Here is a 19,863-nt window from a genome sequence, read left to right on the forward strand (position 1 = left end):
TGCTCTGAAGGTAGGCTACATGAATTTTGTGGAAAATCGAGTAAAACACAGTAAATGAAGTCCAAACGTCAGAGTAACAGAAGATGGGCTAATATTTGGGATCGGGTCAGTGAAGTCCCAGCCTGAATGGCCAACAGATGCCAAAAGCTTGCTGAAACGGATATACAGGACCGCCTCGCCTCCTGCCAATTTCTCCTCCGGTTTCTTTGGTTGAACTTTTTATCCTCGCCCTATTCCCTTTGTGGGAGAATCACGCGAACCTACGATCTTTAAGAGAGTTCTCAGGGGCAAAGCTGCTACACAAATGGTTGTCCCGCTTGTGGAATTGGTGGTGGGGAGGGAAGGTGCCTCCGAACTTTGGACTGGGCGGCAAAACGAGCCCTTCCACCCCACCCCCACTCCGTCAACGGGGGGTGAGGGGGAGGCGGGGGCAGGGCGCGAGGGAGCGGCTCCCTCCGCACGCCGCGCCAGCTGAGGGGTGGAGCGTCGCTCGTCCGCCTGCCTCTAGGACCCAGCGGTGCCGGGCCACCCTCCAGTCTCTGGCTCAGCAGCACCTGCCCGGCCGGTGATTCAGTCAAGCGGTTGCCGCCGCCAGGATGGTGCAGCTGCCGCAGCTGGTCGTCGCCTCCTCCTTGTGGCTCGGGCTGGGCTGGTGGGCGTCTTTGCCGCCAACCGGACTGGCGCTGCCCGAGGTGCTGTTTCGTTGCCCGCCTTGCAACGCCGACCGCCTCGCCTCCTGCCATCCCGTCGGACTCGAGACCACCGACTGCCCGGAGCTAGTGCGAGAGCCCGGCTGCGGCTGCTGTCCAGTTTGTGCCCGCTTCGAAGGGGAGCCCTGCGGGGTGTACACGCCACGTTGCGTCTCCGGGTTCCGCTGCTACCCGAGTCCCGGCGCTGAGTTGCCCCTTCAGGCGCTGGTGCAGGGACAGGGCACCTGCGCCCGGTGGAGCGACGCCGCTGAGTATGGCGCCGCCACCGTCGAGCACCCTGGGGCGGGTGAGTGGAGGGTCTCCCTGAGGTGGGCTAAGGCGGGCATCCGGGGAAGCGAGCAAGGGACGTTTGGCTAAGAATGACCGACCCTTCTGGTCCTGTTTCAGCCCCGGGACTGGCCTTCTGAATAGGTGCAGAGTGCTTCCCCCAAACCGGGAAGGATGAAGGGTTTCCAAACTCTTAACTGTTCCCCAAAAACAACTTGGACCCGGACTTATCAGTGATTGTATATTTAATCAAATGTTAGGACTGAGTAACCTCACTGTAGCCTTCTTAAGATTGTGGTTGAGAATTTTAAGGTGAAATTGAGCCTCGGCATCTCCTCTGGAGGTAGTTAAATTCTGGGACTGATTATATGGGAGAATCCCTCAAATTTGGGCTTGATGCTAGGAAAAGCAAGGTGACTGCCTGCCCATATTTAATACTGCAATTCCGGAGCTCAGGGTTGCAACATTGGTTGTTGTTGTTATTGCAATGCAAGGAAGAGTTTTTCTTAATATTTGCAGGGTCAGGTGAAGTGTATTCCTTGGGTGCCTATCTGAGGAACCCTGATGATGTGTTGGAATTTTGCATTGTTGGGTCTTTCCTGATAGAAAATAAATTATGGGTGTTGGGCAGAAGTTGAAGATAGATTGGTTTAGTGGGACCTTGAGAAGTATGTTAGAGTTTGTGTGGATTTAAGTTGCTGGAGGGTTGAGCAAAAATTGAGAATAGAGTGGTTTGGTGGGAGTTTGAGAAGTATATCAGAGTTTTTGTGGGAATATGCACAACATAATAATTCTTTAAGTACCAGAGACTGCAAATGGCTTAACTGAGAAGCACCTGCGAAGTGTGAGGAATTTAGGAGTATGTGTAGAAGAGACCTTGGGAGCCTGTAGATAGAAGTCTGGGAGCAAAGAATAGTGATGGGATCAATAATGTGAATGTGGGGTTACTGCCTAAGAGAACAGAATAGAAAGCAGTATGGAAAACCAGTGTAAAACGCATAGGAGAAGAGCATGAAAGAATTTAAGAAAAGAAGATTCTAAGGAACAGGGCACAGGAAACTAATGAAAGGAATATACCAGCTTTTGGGGAGAATTTGTTTTTTAAAAAGGCCAGGAGTAAATTAACCGAGAATTTAGATGTGGTGTTGACTGTACAAATGGAAATAATTGAATGGCAAGAATAATAGGGATTTGAAGAAGAGACATGTTTTGCTGGGAGGCCGCAAGTAAAAAGTAAGACACATGATATTAGGAAGTTGGATTGATGATAGAATGGAAATTGGGGTGATCTGAGGGTGCAGAGAAACAGGTGGACATAAGTTATTTTATTTGTAGTCTTCTTCAGAGTTACTAATACTTTCACTTGCTTAAAATAAAATGTGTTTTTGGTGGGTTGTTGGAGTTTTTTCTGCTGTGGGGTCCATTTTGTGGATACCGCTTGTAAGTGTGGATGCAGAATGAAATAGAATTCTCAACTATATCATGCTTGGCTGGAAAACACAAGATTCTGTTTCAGAGGGTTCCTTGGTAAAATGTTGCAATGAATTGCAGAAATGCTACAAAACAATTTTTGAGATCCTGGTTTATTGTGCCACTTTTAAAAAACTGTTCTCAAGAAACTTAAAGTTTGAAATTCATGGATCAGAATTCTTAACTGGTTTCCAATACTATCTGAAGGATTCTTTTCCCTTGTAATGCTTTTAATGATAAGAGCATTAAAGTGGAAAACAACCTTCTGGTAATGTTGGCATCCTTGATCCCAGAATTCTGATCCCAGATCCATGAATTTCAAACTTTATTTTAAGTTTCTTACGAGTAATTTGATAATTATTTTATAGTGTTTTTTGGTATCAATATATATTGACGCCAAAAATAATATATGTATCAGCATTAAGTAGATGTGCTGAAGAGGCATAAGCAGCCATTGTCTGCTAGCTTATATCTCCAGTGATACTGAAGAACATTTTAATAGATTATGGAAAACACACTATAGAATGATATATCCATGTCAAATTCAATTGCCTTGTGAACTGTTTTAGGACACAGTGTACATATTTAATTGTTTGTGATTTCCAAAATCCATTGTGACTAGAGGGTACTGCAATTTACTATTTAAAAGCTTATCTTGACTGTCTTAGCTTAAAGCCTTTCAGCTCAAACAGTTAATTATAGTGAAATTAAAACTTACTCTGCCTGAGGTAAAGAAAGAAGAATGTTAGTCTGTATCTCTCATGCTATTACAGCTAGGATTAGAAGAAATTGTCCTAAAACCACCCATCCCCAGTGGTATATACACCATTTCTTTCACAAAATATTTTTTCTATGTAATTCTCAAATTCTTCCAAATTAGCCTTATAAATGTACTCTATATATCTATGGGACATACAATATGTTCCTATGTCTCCATGCTTAGTCAAAAAAAAAATCATTCTAAATTTAGTGGGACTTAAATTTAGTCTCTTTTGGTATAAAGGATATAGTGAAACATCAGTCTTGTGCTAATTAAGGGACTTTCAAAAAGTCATGAGCTTCAGAAGATATACTAAAGGGAATTTCAAATATCATTAACACTTGAATGAAATCATTCTTCTATAATCAGTGTTTTATGCCAAACTTTATTTCATCAACATAGCTTGATAGGATTTTTTACAGAATTAAAAAAATACTTTTGTAATAGTAGTTACTGGGAACACTTAATTTTTTAGGACATAACTTTGCATGTTTACTGCAAAGTATTGTATTGACGACTGAAGAACACACACAACATAACTTTAATAGTACTGCATTGCTTAAAAGAACAAACATTTAGAGGAAAGCACAGCTTGCTTAATTTTTTTCCCTGAGGAAATAGGTTAATAGATAAAAGGATTATTAAAAACAATTTATTGAATAAAGAGGAATTTCTCAACAGAAACCATCTTTGTTCATTACACATTCCAAAATGATGCTTGCAAAAGATGAACGGGTGATGTGAGTTTTCCCCATTATAAATGGAGCGGAAGAATGAGAAGAAACCACTTTTGCTGAGTTTGAGTTCAGTGTAAGACACAGAGCTTTAAACTCCTTCTTTCAAACAGGGGAGAAATTAAAACATTATTTAATGTTGAATTGAACATAGTTTGGTAAGTGCACCCTCATCTGCCAAAATCCAAGTGCTGATTTAAAGTTTTAGGTATAGTCAGAATAACACAATAGCAGAGTTAGAAGGGACCTCAGGGGTCTTCTAGTCCAACCCCCTGCAAGAGGGGTTGGGCTAGACCCCTCAAGCAAGAGACCCTATATACCATTTCAGACATGTGGCTGTCCAGTCTCTTCTTAAAAGCCTCTAGTGATAGAGCAACCACAACTACTGAAGGCAAGCTGTCCCACTGGCTGTTTTCATGTCTCCTTAGTTCTAGATTGCTTCTCTCCTTGATTAGTTTCTATCCATTGTTTCTTGTCTTGCCTTCTGGTGCTTTGGAAAATAGTCTGATACCCACTCCCCTCTTCTCTGTGGCAGCCCCTCAAATATTGGAACACTGCTATCATGTCCCCTCTAGTCCTTCTTTTCACTAGACTAGACAAACCCAATTCCTGCAACCGTTCTTCATACGTTTTAGCTAAAACTCTGTTGCTCTTTTCAGAGCCTCAACATTTTTTTTAATAATGTGACTAAAACTGGATGCAGCATTCTAAGTGTGGTCTTACCGGTGTTTGATAAAGCAGTACTAAAACTTCACATGATCTTGATTCTATCCCTCTATTAATGCAACCTAGGATTTTATGGCTTCTGCCGCAGCCTGCTGGCTCATATTTAAGGACTCCAAGGTCCCCTGTCACAGTTACTGCTATTGAGCTAGGTTTCACCTAATCTGTACTTGTACATTTGGTTTTTCTTGCCTAAGTGTAAAACCTTACTTTTCTCTACACTGAATTTCATTTTGTTAGATAGGGCGGAGTGTTCAAGTCTGTCAAGATTCATCTGGATCTTGAGCCTTTATTCTGGACTGGTACCTATTCCTGCCAGTTTAGTGTTGTCTGCAAATTTGATGAGTTCCCCTTCTATTCCCTCATCCAAATAGTTTATGAAGATATTGAAGAGTACATATATAGCCTTCTTGCTTAGATTGGAGTTTCTCATTTTTTTAGGTTGAGTTTCAGTTGCCTCTAGATCCTTTACTTTTTCTTCCAATAATTCATTTAGTTTACATTTAGTACAGATGTTACATGCGGTGCATGTTTATTCCATGGATTCTTGATTATCTGTACTGTGTAGAGAAAGTCAGGAGGAGCAAGCCTTTTCTTAATTGAGGACTGGAATGCAATTCCTAAAATAAGGACAGGAGGGGGGGGAGTGGATTTTGTCCCTGATGAGAGTCAGGAAGGTTGCAGGAGTCAAACAAGGAATAAGACTGAATATGCTTCTACTATGGGCTTTGGAATTGTTTAATCTTCCACTAAAGCCTGTGCAATCCAGTCAGGCTTCATGTAGGAAGAAATGCAAACAAAATGTGGCAAGAATAGATGTCATTTCTGATCGTAAAACAGACTGTGAGAACAGTAGAATACTTGTGGGAATCAAAATAAGGGTTCAAGTACAATTATGACCCTTGGGGTTAAGTTTTATAAAATTCTGAACAATTCATCTTGCTTCATAAAGGTACTTAATTAAAACTAGACTAGCTTCAACAATACCTAATTGGTATTTAATTGGAGTTCTTGCTTCACTTCTATTAAGTCAACAAAGATGACATTCTATTTACCGCCTCTACCCATGTCTATAATCAAACACCACCAGCTGGTCTCAGTGTATTCTTCCAAATCCTCTGTGAAGTGACTTCATGAATTTTATTCCAATTTTTCTTTAATAAGATAACTTTTAAACTGACCCCATTTCACAAAGAATTGCAGCTTTCTTCCTATTGATATGAAAATATTCCCATTGTTCCTATTTCTAAGATATGTCTTTATATTTTGATAAAAGTATACAAGGAACTCTTGTAAAGTTCATAGTAAAAAAACTGCTACAATTGTGTACATGGACACTAAGGTTCACTGACTTGAAAACTCTTAAGCATGCATTGGACGGCCAAGATACCTTTGACTCTCAGCATTCTCATAAACATATTTGGTGGAATTGCTTAGCATTTGAAAAAGAAATGACAGATGGTAAACCTAAATCTCTTCTCCGAGAAAAGTTTCTTCTGCATACTACTCTGGTATTTTTACTTTGTTTTTCCCATTTTTATTTTGTTATTTTGTTAACCTGATAGAGTGCCTACTGTACTTCAGGTCACTGCCAACTTGGTGTGCTTTGGATATCTGACAGAAGGAACCTACATGATTGTATGCTACAACAAATCTGATGTTTGCAAAGTGTCCTGGGACATTGGCTTTATTATTCATAGTGTTAGTGGTTCTATAAAAGTTTGTGTTCTATGACTTGATTTTTGCCACATTTTTTTTTAAACTTTGCCTAATAACCTGAATATCATTGGTTATTTAAGACTTTTCCAAGTGGATTATTGGCGCATCTGTCATAGAAATTGGTCTTATCACATAGCCCATTTTACTTCCCCCTCTCAGGTTAGCTAGATTTTATTGAAGATTCAACACTAAATGTGACCATATGATCAACAAGAGGGGGGATATAATGGCTATTCCTTTTAAAGAACAAAATAATAATTTTGATAATTTAGAACTACTGAATTACTAATACGCATCAAATATATAATTTTATTTAGACGTTATGAGTTGTGTATTTCTCTTTTTTTATGGGTGATACATGTTGAAAAACATTTAAATACTTAAAATAGAATTGTACTTCTAACATAACATGTGATGTACATCTTAGAAAGAGTGGCTAAAGTGATCATCTGCTCACTCTGTTACTTTGGTCACAATCAAACAAGAATGAGTTTATGTTCTGAGTAGGAATAATATCAGGGTTAGAAGTCTGAATTGATAGTTCATTTCAAGGGGAAACAATTATAGAATGAAAAGAAAGAAAAGATTGCAGAGGTTTGTTCTTCATTCTCCTGGGAAATCAAGGGGGAAGACATTTTCTTTGCAACCTTCAAATTCTTCTGGAATGAAGTGGTAGAAAAGTTGTGACCTTCTCTGGAATTTAGCCTTTGGCCTGATGCTACATTAGCTTTCAACTCAGAGGATTTTACAACTTCTGCTGATGTAGACTCCAGTAATTGCAGTGCCCTGTTCCATCAGATTCATGTTACAAAGCGTGTTTGGACTCGGACATGGTAAAAGATTATTCATCTCTTTTAAAGCTGAATGATTTTTGAAGCAAGATGGAAAATCCCTGAGTAAAGCTTTGAGTATGAGTTAAATTGCAATTTTATACTAAAATTAAAATGGGATTATATTTAAAATGGATATTAGAACAACTTGTGTAGAGTCAATATCGTTTCTACCCAGAGTTACCCTGTTGTAAGATGGGCGGCCAATAAATGTTATGAATAAATAAATAAATTTTGGATTTAGTATATGACATTTGACAGAAACCAATACAGTATCTTCTTATCTGATCATCATCATATAAAGCCCAGATATTTTAAGTCAAGTTTTTAAAACTTCTGTCTGTTTAAATAATAGGTGGAATTTTGACATCTTTTTATTTTTAAGCCAAACGTACTTCCAATTCTTTATTTGTAATTTTATGTCCCTGATAGCTGTTTAATAGATAGAACTGCACTCAGTCTCAGTTACACTATTTTTAATTTCTCTTATGCCAATTATCCTACCTAGGTTCATGCATATCAAAATACTGTTTAGTCTGCCCATCTATTTGAGTTTTATGGTACTCCAAGAACACAGTTATTCAGTTTGGTACTGGATGTTCTCACTATAAAGTATCTAGAAGCATTGCAAAATTCAGTGGCCTTTAAAAAGAATTGAACATTAACTACTACTTCTCTACTATTGTGCCTGGAGAAAAGTTTTATTTTTTTATTACTTGGATTTGTGAATTGATTGAATAAATTTATGAAATACATTTAATTATTGAATACACTCCAATTATATAATATTGTGAAAGTATAGTATTTGAGGGGCTTCTTTTTGTTTAATATATAAATGACATGGAAAGGGCAACACTAAGTGCATTTTGTGAGTGCAGTCAGTGAATTCCTATTGAATTGAATATTAGTTGGAGCAAAAGGACAGCTGTAGCCACAAATATGCAGACCATTGATAATCTGAATATAAACTGTTCCCATAACAGTTCCAATATACAATTAGGCAATTGTAAACAGAATATTTGCAGGAGTACCACCATGACATATAAATTCATTCTTGCACTGGTGCATTTCTAAACTGATATGCATTTTTGAATCAGCATCTTTTATCGCCTTTTGCTGATTTGTCTGCCATGACTATAGCTAGATGGAGATATATTGGAACTGCTTTCTCCCAGATAACATTTCATTTAAAGTATAATAGTGCATGGAGTCCCTATTTAAAAATAATTGGCTATAGCATCATTTCCCATGTCATTACATTTATTTAATGACAAATGCTGAAGGCAAGCTGGTCCACAGCTTGCCTTCAGAGGTTGTAGGTGCTTCATCACTGGAGGTTTTTAAGAAAAGACTGGGCAGCCACTTATCTGAAATGGTATAGGATCTCCTACTTGAGCAGGGGTTTGAACTAGAAGATCCCTTCCCTTCCAGCTCTGATGCATTATACTGCATTAACAGTATACACTGTTATAGTGATTTTTATGCCCAAATTATCTAAGCTAACTGACTCTCTGAATAAGCTGAGCAAGCATCAAGAATTCTCTTCAACTATAGAATCTCTTGTACGATTTTAATTTTTTAGACCAGATATAAAACAGGTCTACTATGCCAGTTGGTTGAAAATTTAACCAAAGGGTTAAAGACCGTAACTCTGTCTCTTGTCCTATTGGAAAGCTGCAGAAATACATCAACTGATGTGGCAATATCACCAGAAGGGAAAACAAAGCTAATGTTTTGGCCGTTTTTTGCCATTCAGGAAGAACTGGAGTTTTAGAGGTGTAAATGGAATAGGGAGTCTACCTTTAAATCCCTAACATCCTTCCTCTGAACAGTCTCAAACTGCACTGCTGCCATAAATTCGTTTCATTGCCAGATTTCAGTGATATGAGCTGGGCTTAGTTTAGGAAGTTTATAGTGGGTTTTTTTAACAGTAGAAATGTGAAGCCTTCAATTCCCGTTGCTGAACGTAGAAGATAAAATGATACTTCTACAATTTTGACATTTTCTGCTGAATTTCTATAGCAAAATCTTGGTGTGTGGTAAATGTGGTACTGGAGACTGCATATCTTGCTTGCTCAGTCTCATGAATCTGATCTACCTAATGCATCTGATCATTTCATTTGAAATACCTCTGCAAGCAGCATTAGCATAAAGTAGCTGTGGAGTGAAGAGGAAGAGAAAAGAAATAAGATCTGAAAATGATTGACATGTGATTGCAAGAGATTATTCCTGCAGGAATGCATTTCTCGAAGAGAAGAAGAGTTCATCCTTATTTATAAAATTTCCTATTGACTTCTAATTTCTTATTGATCTAAAATATTTCATATTCCACATCTTCTGCCCTCTAAACTGCTCAGCTACCACAGGAAGATAAGAAAGCCTTCTCCTTCCTCCAACTGAGTTCAATAGCAGACATGTTCGTGCATGGCATCACTATACTTTTGTGATACTTTCAAGATAAAGACCACTTTTTTTGACATTGATAAGAGCAGGATAAGCACTAAGAAAAAGATAGAGCAAGCTTTTAAGGACTTTTTAGAGTGCTACAAATTTTTCTAAATATTTTAATCTTTTCCACTTATTTAAACAAAATTTGAATGCTAAATAACATGTGTAACTAAATTAAATCCCTTTTGTTGAATTATTTTATTTTATTTTATTTTATTTTATTTTATTTTATTTTATTTTATTTTATTTTGAATTTGTATACCGCCCTTCTCCCTGAGGACTCAGGGCGGTGAACAGCCAAGTAAAAACATCAAGTACAAATATTAAAATACAGTTAATATATATATATATATAAATTTGGCCCCATTTATTAAAAACAATAAACAAAACACTTAAAAACACTTAAAAAATTAGGCCAGCCTGGCTTGCTGGAAAAGGAAGGTTTTAAGGGCACGGTGGAAGGCACTGAGGTCTTGGATTCTCCTTATCTCTGGAGGCAATTGATTCCAGAGGGTAGGTGCCCCCACAGAGAAGGCCCTCCCCCTGGGGGTCACCAGCCTGCACTGTTTGGCTGATGGCACCCCGAGGATGCCCTCTCTGTGGGAGCGCACGGGTCGATGTCGTCGGTGGCAGCAGGCGGTCTCGAAGATAGCTAGGCCCTATGCCATGGAGTGCTTTAAAGGTGATAACCAACACCTTGAAGCGCACCCGGAAGACCACTGGGAGCCAGTGCAGCTCGCGCAGGAGCGGTGTTACATGGGAGCGCCATGCTGCTCCCATCACTACCCGCGCTGCTGCATTCTAGACCAGTTGGAGCCTCCGGGTGCTCCTCAAGGGAGCCCCATGTAGAGAGCGTTGCAGTAGTCAAGGCGAGAGGTGACGAGGGCATGAGTGACTGTGCACAGGGAATCCCGATCAAGAAAGGGCCGCAACTGGCGGATCAGGCGAACCTGACAAAAGGTCCCCCTGGTTACAGCCGTCAGATGTTCCTCCAAGGACAGCTGCCTATCCAGGACTCCTCCCAGATTGCGAGCCCTCTCTGTGGGGGCCAACGACTCGCCCCCAATAGTCAGTGATGGAGTCAACTGACTATATCGGGATGCCGGGAGCCACAGCCACTCAGTCTTGGAAGGGTTGAGCCTGAACCTGTTCCTCCCCATCCAGATCCGCACAGCCTCCAGGCACTGGGACATCACTTCAAGGGCATCGTTGGGGTGGCCTGGGGTGGAGATGTACAGCTGGGTGTCATCAGCGTACTGGTGGTATCTCACCCCAAAGCCACGGATGATCTCGCCCAGCGGCTTCACATAAATGTTGAACAGGAGGGGCGAGAGGACCGACCCCTGAGGCACTCCACATATAAGAGGCCTTGAGGTCAACCTCTGCCCCCCTGCCAACACGAACTGCGACCGGTCAGAGAGAAAGGAGGAGAACCACGGTAATACGGTGCCCCCCATCCCCAACTCTTCCAACCGGTGCAGCATGATACTATGGTCGATGGTATCAAAAGCCGCTGAGAGGTCTAACAGGACCAGTACAGAGGAACAACCCCTGTCCCGAGCCCTCCAGAGATCATCAACCAACGCGACCAATGCCGTTTCCGTGCTGTGTCCAGGCCTGAAACCCAACTGGAACGGATCTAGATAGGATGTTTCCTCCAAGAATTGTGGAAACTGTCGCGCGACCACACTCTCAACAACCTTCGCCAGGAAGCGAAGGTTGGAGACAGGACGATAGTTGGCCAATATTGCCGGATCCAGGGATGGCTTCTTGAGGAGAGGCCTCACCACCGAATTATCATTATTGTTCTTCCTTATAACCTTTTGAGTAGAATAATCAGATGGGATGTATGGGCGAATAAAGAGAGCCACGCTTCATGTATAGCACCATTGGTTCTGGGTTGCACTGCAGCTTGGTCCATAATGTATATTGAAGAAATCTCTTGGGGCAGATAAACTTGATGCTATTCCAGAATCTGCAGTTGAGTCAAAGAAGATCCCTAAAACTAAAAGATCTAGCTAATTATTTTAATTTCTATAGTGCATCATTAGCTGAACTGATTCTCAATCAATTCTTGAACTCAATATATATTTAAGCCTACTGAAGCCAAAAATAAACCAGATACCTGAGATACATCCCCCACGCATACCCTCCTCAATCTTTATATGCCTCTTGGTGTGTTTTTTTAAACTTGGGAAATAACTTATGCTACCAAGTATACAACATGTACATGTTATATGAACATGATATGGTCTCCTGGTCATAATCATGACTGACTAAGCTATCTTATAATTGTCTCATTTATTTGATAGACTTACATCCTATTTTTTTTTTCTATGGGAGCTCAAGGCATTTTACAGCTGGTATTCCTTTTTAATCCAGATTCTGATCAAAGTAACATTTGATGAAAGCAAAGTTACTTTGAATTTATTCTCTATATAAATTTGAGAAGTAGATGATTCCTAGACTATGTGAATATTAGAACTGAACCTATCTGATTCTTTTTTCCTTGCACCGTGTAGCCTGCCTCCAGAGCTCAAGGAAGTTTCACATTCTATGAAGCACATGGCAGTCCACCCACATCCCCTCTCCTCCTCAAAGAATGTGCTCACACCTTGCTCTATTTAGTTAGCTTTACACTCTTCATCTCCATCTGGTGCCTTTCTATTCCAAGTCTGGCATAGGGCCACTTAGAAACAAAAAGGCAAGTCATCGTAACAGGAAAGGAATGTTTTAAAAAAAAACAGCTTTTAGCACCCTCAAATTGTCCTTATAAAAGCATGCATCCTAGACAACTCTTAAATCTTTCCTTATTTATCATATTTATATGGCTGTCCATCTCCTAAGAACATGGCTCTTAGTGTACAGCAGTGAATTAAAAAAAATAAATATATAAAAACAGTCATCATTCAGTCATCATAAAACAAAAAAAAAATCTCAGTTTTACTCTTTCTGCCTTCAGCTAGTCATCTTTGCTTCTTGCTGTTGGTGAAGCTTTTGAGATGTTTGCTCCCATTTCGTGTGAGAATGGGTTGAAATATGCAAGATCACAGACACAAACACATACATACATACATACATACATACATACATACATACATACATACATAATAAATAGATTTACTAAATAAATTGGATGGATGGATTAAAATCTAATAAATTTTAAAATGGTGAAATTCTGTTTCTATGATGCTAATAGGTTTTTTGAAGATAGACCTTTGACATGTGAAGTGTCAGTCTTCAATTGTATGCTCTCTTTCTGAAACGCTACTATTATATATTTTGGGCTTTTTTTCCCCTTTGTTTGCTTTTACCTGCATGTTGCCAATCTCTATATATGTACTTTACTAATTATGGGCAGCCCTTGTTAGTTTTACATGCTATAGTCACCCATAGTCATTTTGAAAGCTAATACCATGACATAGTGCAAACCTATGGCATGCGTACCAGAGGTGGCACGCAGAGCCCTCTGTGGGCATGCACCCCATGACCAGCTGCTCTCCTGGGTTCCGTCACACACATGAGCGCTGGTCAACTGGTCCAGCATATATGCGCACCAGACAGCTGAACTCTTGCAGGTTCCGGTGCTCCAGCACACACTCCAGTTTCAGCACTAGGTGCTAAAAAGGTTAGCCGTCACTGACATAGTGCATGGAAAAGTAAACCATTTACTTTCTGATAAACCCTTCCTGCAAAAGGTTGGGTGTTTTTTCCTCCTAAATCTGAACCAGATAAAAACACACAACAGCAAATTGTAACTTACTCTTTATTTGGTTTTCACTAGGATATAGATAAATAGTAATAATAATAATAAAGCAATAGGACTAAATAGAACCAAATATAGAAACGTTAAATATGTAATAAACTACTTATGTAGTTCTGTTTACTTGATGTTCAGGAAGATTACCGTAAGAAACAAATCACATTTTCTAGTGCACATTTAATTAAAAAAAAAATTCTGGTATGCAGTGTGCATTCCCTTACAGGCCTAATTATTTAGATGATTTTTACATTCAAGATGATTAGGAACCAAAAATACCCAACTTGTATATGTCTGTTGTATATTTTATGTGGCTATGCAGTGTTTCAGATTTGATTCAGAAGAGGAATTCTGAAATGCATAGGAGGAGAGGTGATTTCATTTCCAAGACAGTATAGATGAGTAGGAATCCTGAAGTTGTTTGTCAACAGCTAGCATTTGGAAAGAAATCTGTGCAACCCACCCCTAGTCCAAAACTTTCCTTTTCCATAACTTTGTAGTTACGTATGTTGCATTTTTATATTGATTTCCAAGTTTGCATTTGAAATATTTGTTTCTAGAAACAGATTTTATGCAGAGTTGTTCTACTTTGCTAATGTGTTTGTGAACGTTGCCACCTTGGGGAGACAGTTATTAAATTTTCATTGACCAAAACTTAGCTTTCAGTCTGCCTCTAACTCATAATGCATGTTAATCAGCTTTGTTCTTAGAGCAAATAGAGACAGGAAGGACTCTTACATCATCAAGTACAGCCCCCTGTTCAGTGCAAGTATTCGAAATAAAGTATAGACAGATAGCTGTTCAGCCTCTGGTTGTATCCAAATAAGAGGCGCCTACTACCCCTCTAGGTGATGAGTAGTACTGTTGTATTTCCATTTAATTGTTAGAAAGTTTTTTTCCTTCAATGAGAATTTGCCTTTTATGCCTTCCTCCACTCTCTGAAAGAGAAAAGTTACAAGACAAGTCAGGAATTTCCTGGAAGGACCATACTTGGCAGCACAGGCCTCCCAACATATGTCAGAATAATTAAAATGTCCTATCACTATGTGCTTCTTTGAAAGACCTATAGTTTACTTTTGAAAGGCATTATTCACGAATTTCCTCTGTTTGTGAAAATGATGATAGAGGAATAGTATTATGTTTATTTGTTCTGCCACATAATGTAACCTAGAATATAGTGCTACCAAGTACTTTCATTTGAATTTCAGAGCAAGAATGGATATTTTGACAGACACCTCAACACTTCAATTCTTCTGCTCCTTTTGAATAAATACTTCAGTTCTCTATTCCAGTCATGGGAGACTTCCAGCTATGTGTTATACATATTGTTATATGTTACACATATTAAATTATATTTGCTGTTCTGTACTAAAAGCAGAGACTCATTTTTACATATATTCTAAGCATTGATATATAAACAGTTAAGTTTGTACACTGTTATTTGGAAGTGATCTCAGAAGTCGTGTAATCTAGCTCAGGGGTTTCTCGCTGGCTGGGGAATTCTGGGAGTTGAAGTCCACCGGGCTTAAAGTTGCCAAGGTTGGAGAACCCTGGTCTAGCTCCTTGTTTGTTACAAGACCCAGTATAGCATCTTTGACAAAGGACCATCTAGCCTCTGTTTGAAGACTTCTAACAAAGGAGAACTCACCACTTACTGTGGCAGCCTGTTCTTAAAGTGCGGAAGGTACTTATGTCTAATTTGAGCTTGCTTTCTTACAGGTTCAACCCATTCATTTTGGCACTGCCTTCTAGGGCAATAGAAATTAAGTCTAACCTAGTGGTGAAATTCAATTTTTTTTACTACTGGTTCTGTGGGCGTGGTGTGGCTTGGTGGGCATGGCTTGGTGGGTGTGGCAGGGGAAAGTTACTGCAAAATCCCCACTCCCTTCCCTCTCCTGGGAGAAGGATATTGCAAAATCTCCATTCCCATCCCACTCTGGGACCAGCCAGAAGTGGTATTTGCCAGTTTTCCGAACTACTCAAAATTTCCTCTACCGGTTCTCCAGATTTCACCCCTGGTCTAACCCCTCTTCATATTGGCAACCTTCAGAGAGTTGTAGATTACTATCATATCTCTCTTTGGTTGTTTCTTCTGTAAGCTAAATATTCACAGATTCTTTAATAGTTTCCTGGATCCTTCAACTTTGTGGTAGCCCATCTCTGAACGTGCTCTAATTTGTCACTGTCGAACAGTTTTCAAATTTTAGTCTGACCAAGCAGAATAGAATTGAACAATTAGATAGAACAGAATAGGATACAACGATTTTTACTGCTTCTCGTCAGTGGGCTAGATTCAGCTATACTTTGAATAGATTCATAAAAAGCTTAAGTCCATCAGATTTCAATGGGTTAATTTTAGACATGACAAAATCTGTATCCAACCTACTGTTTTCTGTACTTGTTAATATGGTAATAAATTAAAATTTCCCACAAATTTTCCACTATCTTACTCTTCTCAAACAATTGCTAAATTGAGACATTAATTAAGTAAAGGCATTTATTTTAGCTGTTACATCCAGGAGAAGCTTTCTCTAAATGCTTGTGACCATAGCTGTCAGCATGTTTTTAAAAAAATCTACCCTCCCATCAATTCTTAACCAATTCATCTTTTTATGATTCTCACAATACATGTTAGAACAGGACTTAAGGGGTTTAGTCAGTGCTGCATGACTGCCTATGTAAAATGAAGATACAACTGGTGAAGCTTTAGATCATGTGGTTAATTTACAGCAAGGGCAAGTAGCTTCACCTTGCCTTCAGGCCACATCTTACCTTGATGTAGAAGAAAGGCAAACAGTATCCACTGTGAATCTGGAGCTGAGAAACATGATTCAGGGTGCAGATATGCCTCCAATAAAGTGATTTTTATCTTCTGTATAGAAGTACTTCAGTGGTTCATGGGGGAGTAAAAAAGCCCAAAGGCTTTTTACTTAGCCAAAATACATATATGTTAAACTTAAGGGTCATCTTATATATGTGAGAGTGCCTTATGATAATAATTAAGGTTTTGCTTTTTATAGTTTCAGCATATAGTATATATTCTCCATTACAGTAGCCACCAGTTTTGTTGTTTTCAAATAAGTTGGTGGACTTTGATTGTTTGTTTGTTTGTTAGATTTAAATGGCCGCCCACTCACTCTTAGTGACTCTGGATGGCTTACAAACAATAAGTACTTCAAAAATTAATTCTATGTATCGTAATTCTGAAATATGTTATCCTACATCCATCACATTCTCAGTTTGCCTATCTTTATTCACAATTCCCATTAGAAATCACCCAATGGATAGATGAAGGATGGTAGTGTTTACATTAGTATTTTCAATATGAGAAAGAGAGAGGGGAAAACCTGGCCTTCCTAATATTTTTCTTTCTTTCTTAACAACCCGGTGTTCCACAATTCAAAAAGCCAAATACAAAAAGAAATTGTATTTAAAGCTACCTGGTTCACTTATCCACCAGATAATATTCTCGTACAAACATTTTTCGAAGGATTCCTAAACAATTTTCAAAAGCTTTCAAATATACAATGCAATATGTTGCATCACAAGTCTATTAAATTCCAATTAAGTTGCCTTTTTCTGCTCTTTTTATGAAACTGTCCAGAATCTATTAATTGAGACATATTTATTTTTGTTTTGATATTCTAGGTTTGATTTTAATCAAACTGATGCTTTATGTATAAAGCAAAATATGCGTATGTGTGCTCCATCCAATATTTGACAAAATGTGTTTAGAATTGTTATCCTTAGTACTTGTCATTCCTTTTCAATGTTATAACTTAAGTTAAGCAAAATAATCCACAATCCAATATGCTTTTCTAGTAGTGTGAAGTTCAACCCCTGATTTGTTGCTGACATATTTAATTCTGAGAAGAGTTTGCTTAAACTACGAGGTTTTCCCCATCAACCCCCCACCCCAGTAACAGTAGCAGCAGTTTGTCTGTGTAGAATGGAAATAGCATGGAAGTAAAGAGAGAAGAAGTAAATGTTTAACTTCCATTTTTGAATAACTTTGTCTTCGTGAGGAGAACAGGGTAGCAATTCAGCCTAAACTATTGTTGGTTTTTCCTTCTTTTGTTATAATCAACGGAGCTTAGTTTACAGTGGTAAAGTTATGAAATCTATTATGATCCCAATAGAAAAGCTGAAAAGTGTATAAAGGTGTATAAAGAGCAGCTCAGCTTTTTTTCACTACTAACTGCCCTTAGAAATATGCAATACTCTGTGTGTGTGCGTGCGTATGTGTGCGCCCACCACATATGTGCATGCACACGCAAATGATGTCCTACAGAACATTCAGCCTAAGAAAGACTGTTGAATACCTTATGACTTTAATAGACACAAGTTATAGATCTTTGCTGGTATCCAATGTCATGCAAGTGGATATCTGGTTGTCCAACAGGAATGTCTCTTGTTTTTCATGTATTTTCCAGGAGATCCCTCAGCTTTCCAAAGAAGGCATAGAGATATGCAGAGTTGAGAAGCAGGAATCCTTTCTTTCTAATGGTTTCCATTTTGCTGGTGAAAAAAAACCAATGCTAAATATAGACCATCATTATGTACTGCTAAATACATAATATTTGAAGGGAATACAACTTCTTAAAATGGACTTCTCCTAGTACACTTTGGAAAGAGGTGCAAAAAATGCTCATCAGATTTGCAGATAATACAGAATTGGGTGGGATGATCTGGTTCAGTAATGGTACCTTTGAATAAGGCTTTAGATTAGTAGTTGATTACTGGAGGTGATGTATGCGTACTGTGTGTATATGTATATATTTGATTCTTTCTGTATAATAAAGTTTATATAAAGTTATAAAGCAGCTATATATGCTTTCCATATTTCTCTCATATTCATCCTCAGTACAAAATGTATATCATATATGTGCTCAATAGCTGCTAACTTAACAGCAAGTGATATGCCTTACTTCTAAATAAGAACATGTAAGTTCAAACAGACAATATTTGATTGCTATCTTGAAGGTCAAGTTAATTATGTAAAAGTGCTTAAGGGTGAAAGTTATGTCTTCCTCCTTCTTCTTCTTCTTCTTCTTCTTCTTCTTCTTCTTCTTCTTCTTCTTCTTCTTCTTCTTCTTCTTCTTCTTCTTCTCCTTCTCCTTCTCCTTCTCCTTCTCCTTCTCCTTCTCCTCCTCCTCCTCCTCCTCCTCCTCCTCCTCCTCCTCCTTCTTCTTCTTCTTCTTCTTCTTCTTCTTGCTATTTTTTCAAAGAGTTGTGCCCCAGTCCATATTGTACACTTGGTTGTGAGTAAATGGATAGCTAAAGAACATTTCCAGACCTATTACCCATCCTGGTGAATTGCACTAAGAAACCTAGTTTCAAATCTTTATTCAAAAAATGAAGCATATGGTAGCCTAGCCTTCTTCACAGAATTCTTGTGAACCTAAAGGCTACTGTAGGGTAAAGTTTCTTGAACAATACCCCATACTTCTTATAGAGAAAGTGGGGCTGAAAAAAATGTTACAACCTGGTACCAATAACATTTCCTTGTTTATTGGTGTTTTTATAGTTTCTTCTCTTACTTTGCACTAATATTTAAACCATCATGTACGTGCTTTCATTAGATAAGATTATGTCCTTTTGTGTTCAGGTTGTTTATAATCCCGTTTGTGTTGTTTTCCTTTTTGGAATCTTTGTTGGGTAAAATTGTTTCTTTTTATTAGTGTTGAATGATTTAGAGACATGGGTGTGATGAGTTTCCCTTAGTTTTGAGACAAAGATAACAAGTATTTCCTTTTGTACTAAACAAAATCAGGAAATAATAAAAATAATAATGAGGAAACAAGAATCTCTATTTCCACAAAGGCTCATGAAGCATCGCATTATGAAACTTATTCAAAAGTACCTTATTAACCCTAAAACAATCAATTTTTCTCTCCCTCCATACACAGATAGTAATTTTCTTCCTTCTTAGTTTCTGTGCTCCCTTAATAGTTGTATGCAATGTGTCCTTTATATGAGTGTACATTCTTATTTTCTGCTGAAGATACTTGTATTCCCAACATTTAATAATAATAAAATTATTATTATTATTATTATTATTATTATTATTATTATTATTATTAAATAAATAAATAACCTTGAGAAGCAGTAGCAGTGGATCTGGGGAATGTGATGAAACTTAACAATTTTCGCTGCCAAATCTCCACCGTATCAGCATGGAAATGGGGGAGCTTCTTTTGCCACCACGTCTTAGTAAGTCCTGAGAAAGATTTTTCTGTAGTTGCAGTGAGCCTCTGTTGTGAGGGAAATTATTCCATTGAACTTTATCAATGGATCATTTAAGGACTCTCCGATGAGATGGTGACACAGGAGGTTGCATGTATGTGATTATAATTTTAAATTTTAGTCTAAAAATATTGGCTAGCAGCTTTTTTTTAATTGAAGCAGATGCTGTCAGTATCAGCTGTAGTTTGATTGCAAC

The 19,863-nt window shown here is 38.5% G+C and overlaps 1 protein-coding gene across 1 annotated transcript in view; it reads left to right on the forward strand.

The window, feature by feature from the left end:
- Window positions 1–531: 531 nt before the first annotated feature.
- IGFBP2 (insulin like growth factor binding protein 2) overlaps window positions 532–19,863 on the forward strand; it is a 56,214-nt gene continuing 36,882 nt past the window's right edge. The window contains exon 1 of the mRNA XM_034421906.3: window positions 532–996. Coding sequence (XP_034277797.1) covers window positions 597–996 — 400 coding nt within the window. The 5' untranslated portion in view covers window positions 532–596. The remainder of the gene's footprint in view (window positions 997–19,863) is intronic.

The sequence above is a fragment of the Pantherophis guttatus genome, chromosome 1, assembly GCF_059756535.1.
Source record: "Pantherophis guttatus breed Tessera chromosome 1, ASM5975653v1, whole genome shotgun sequence".
Taxonomy (NCBI): Eukaryota; Metazoa; Chordata; class Lepidosauria; order Squamata; family Colubridae; genus Pantherophis; species Pantherophis guttatus.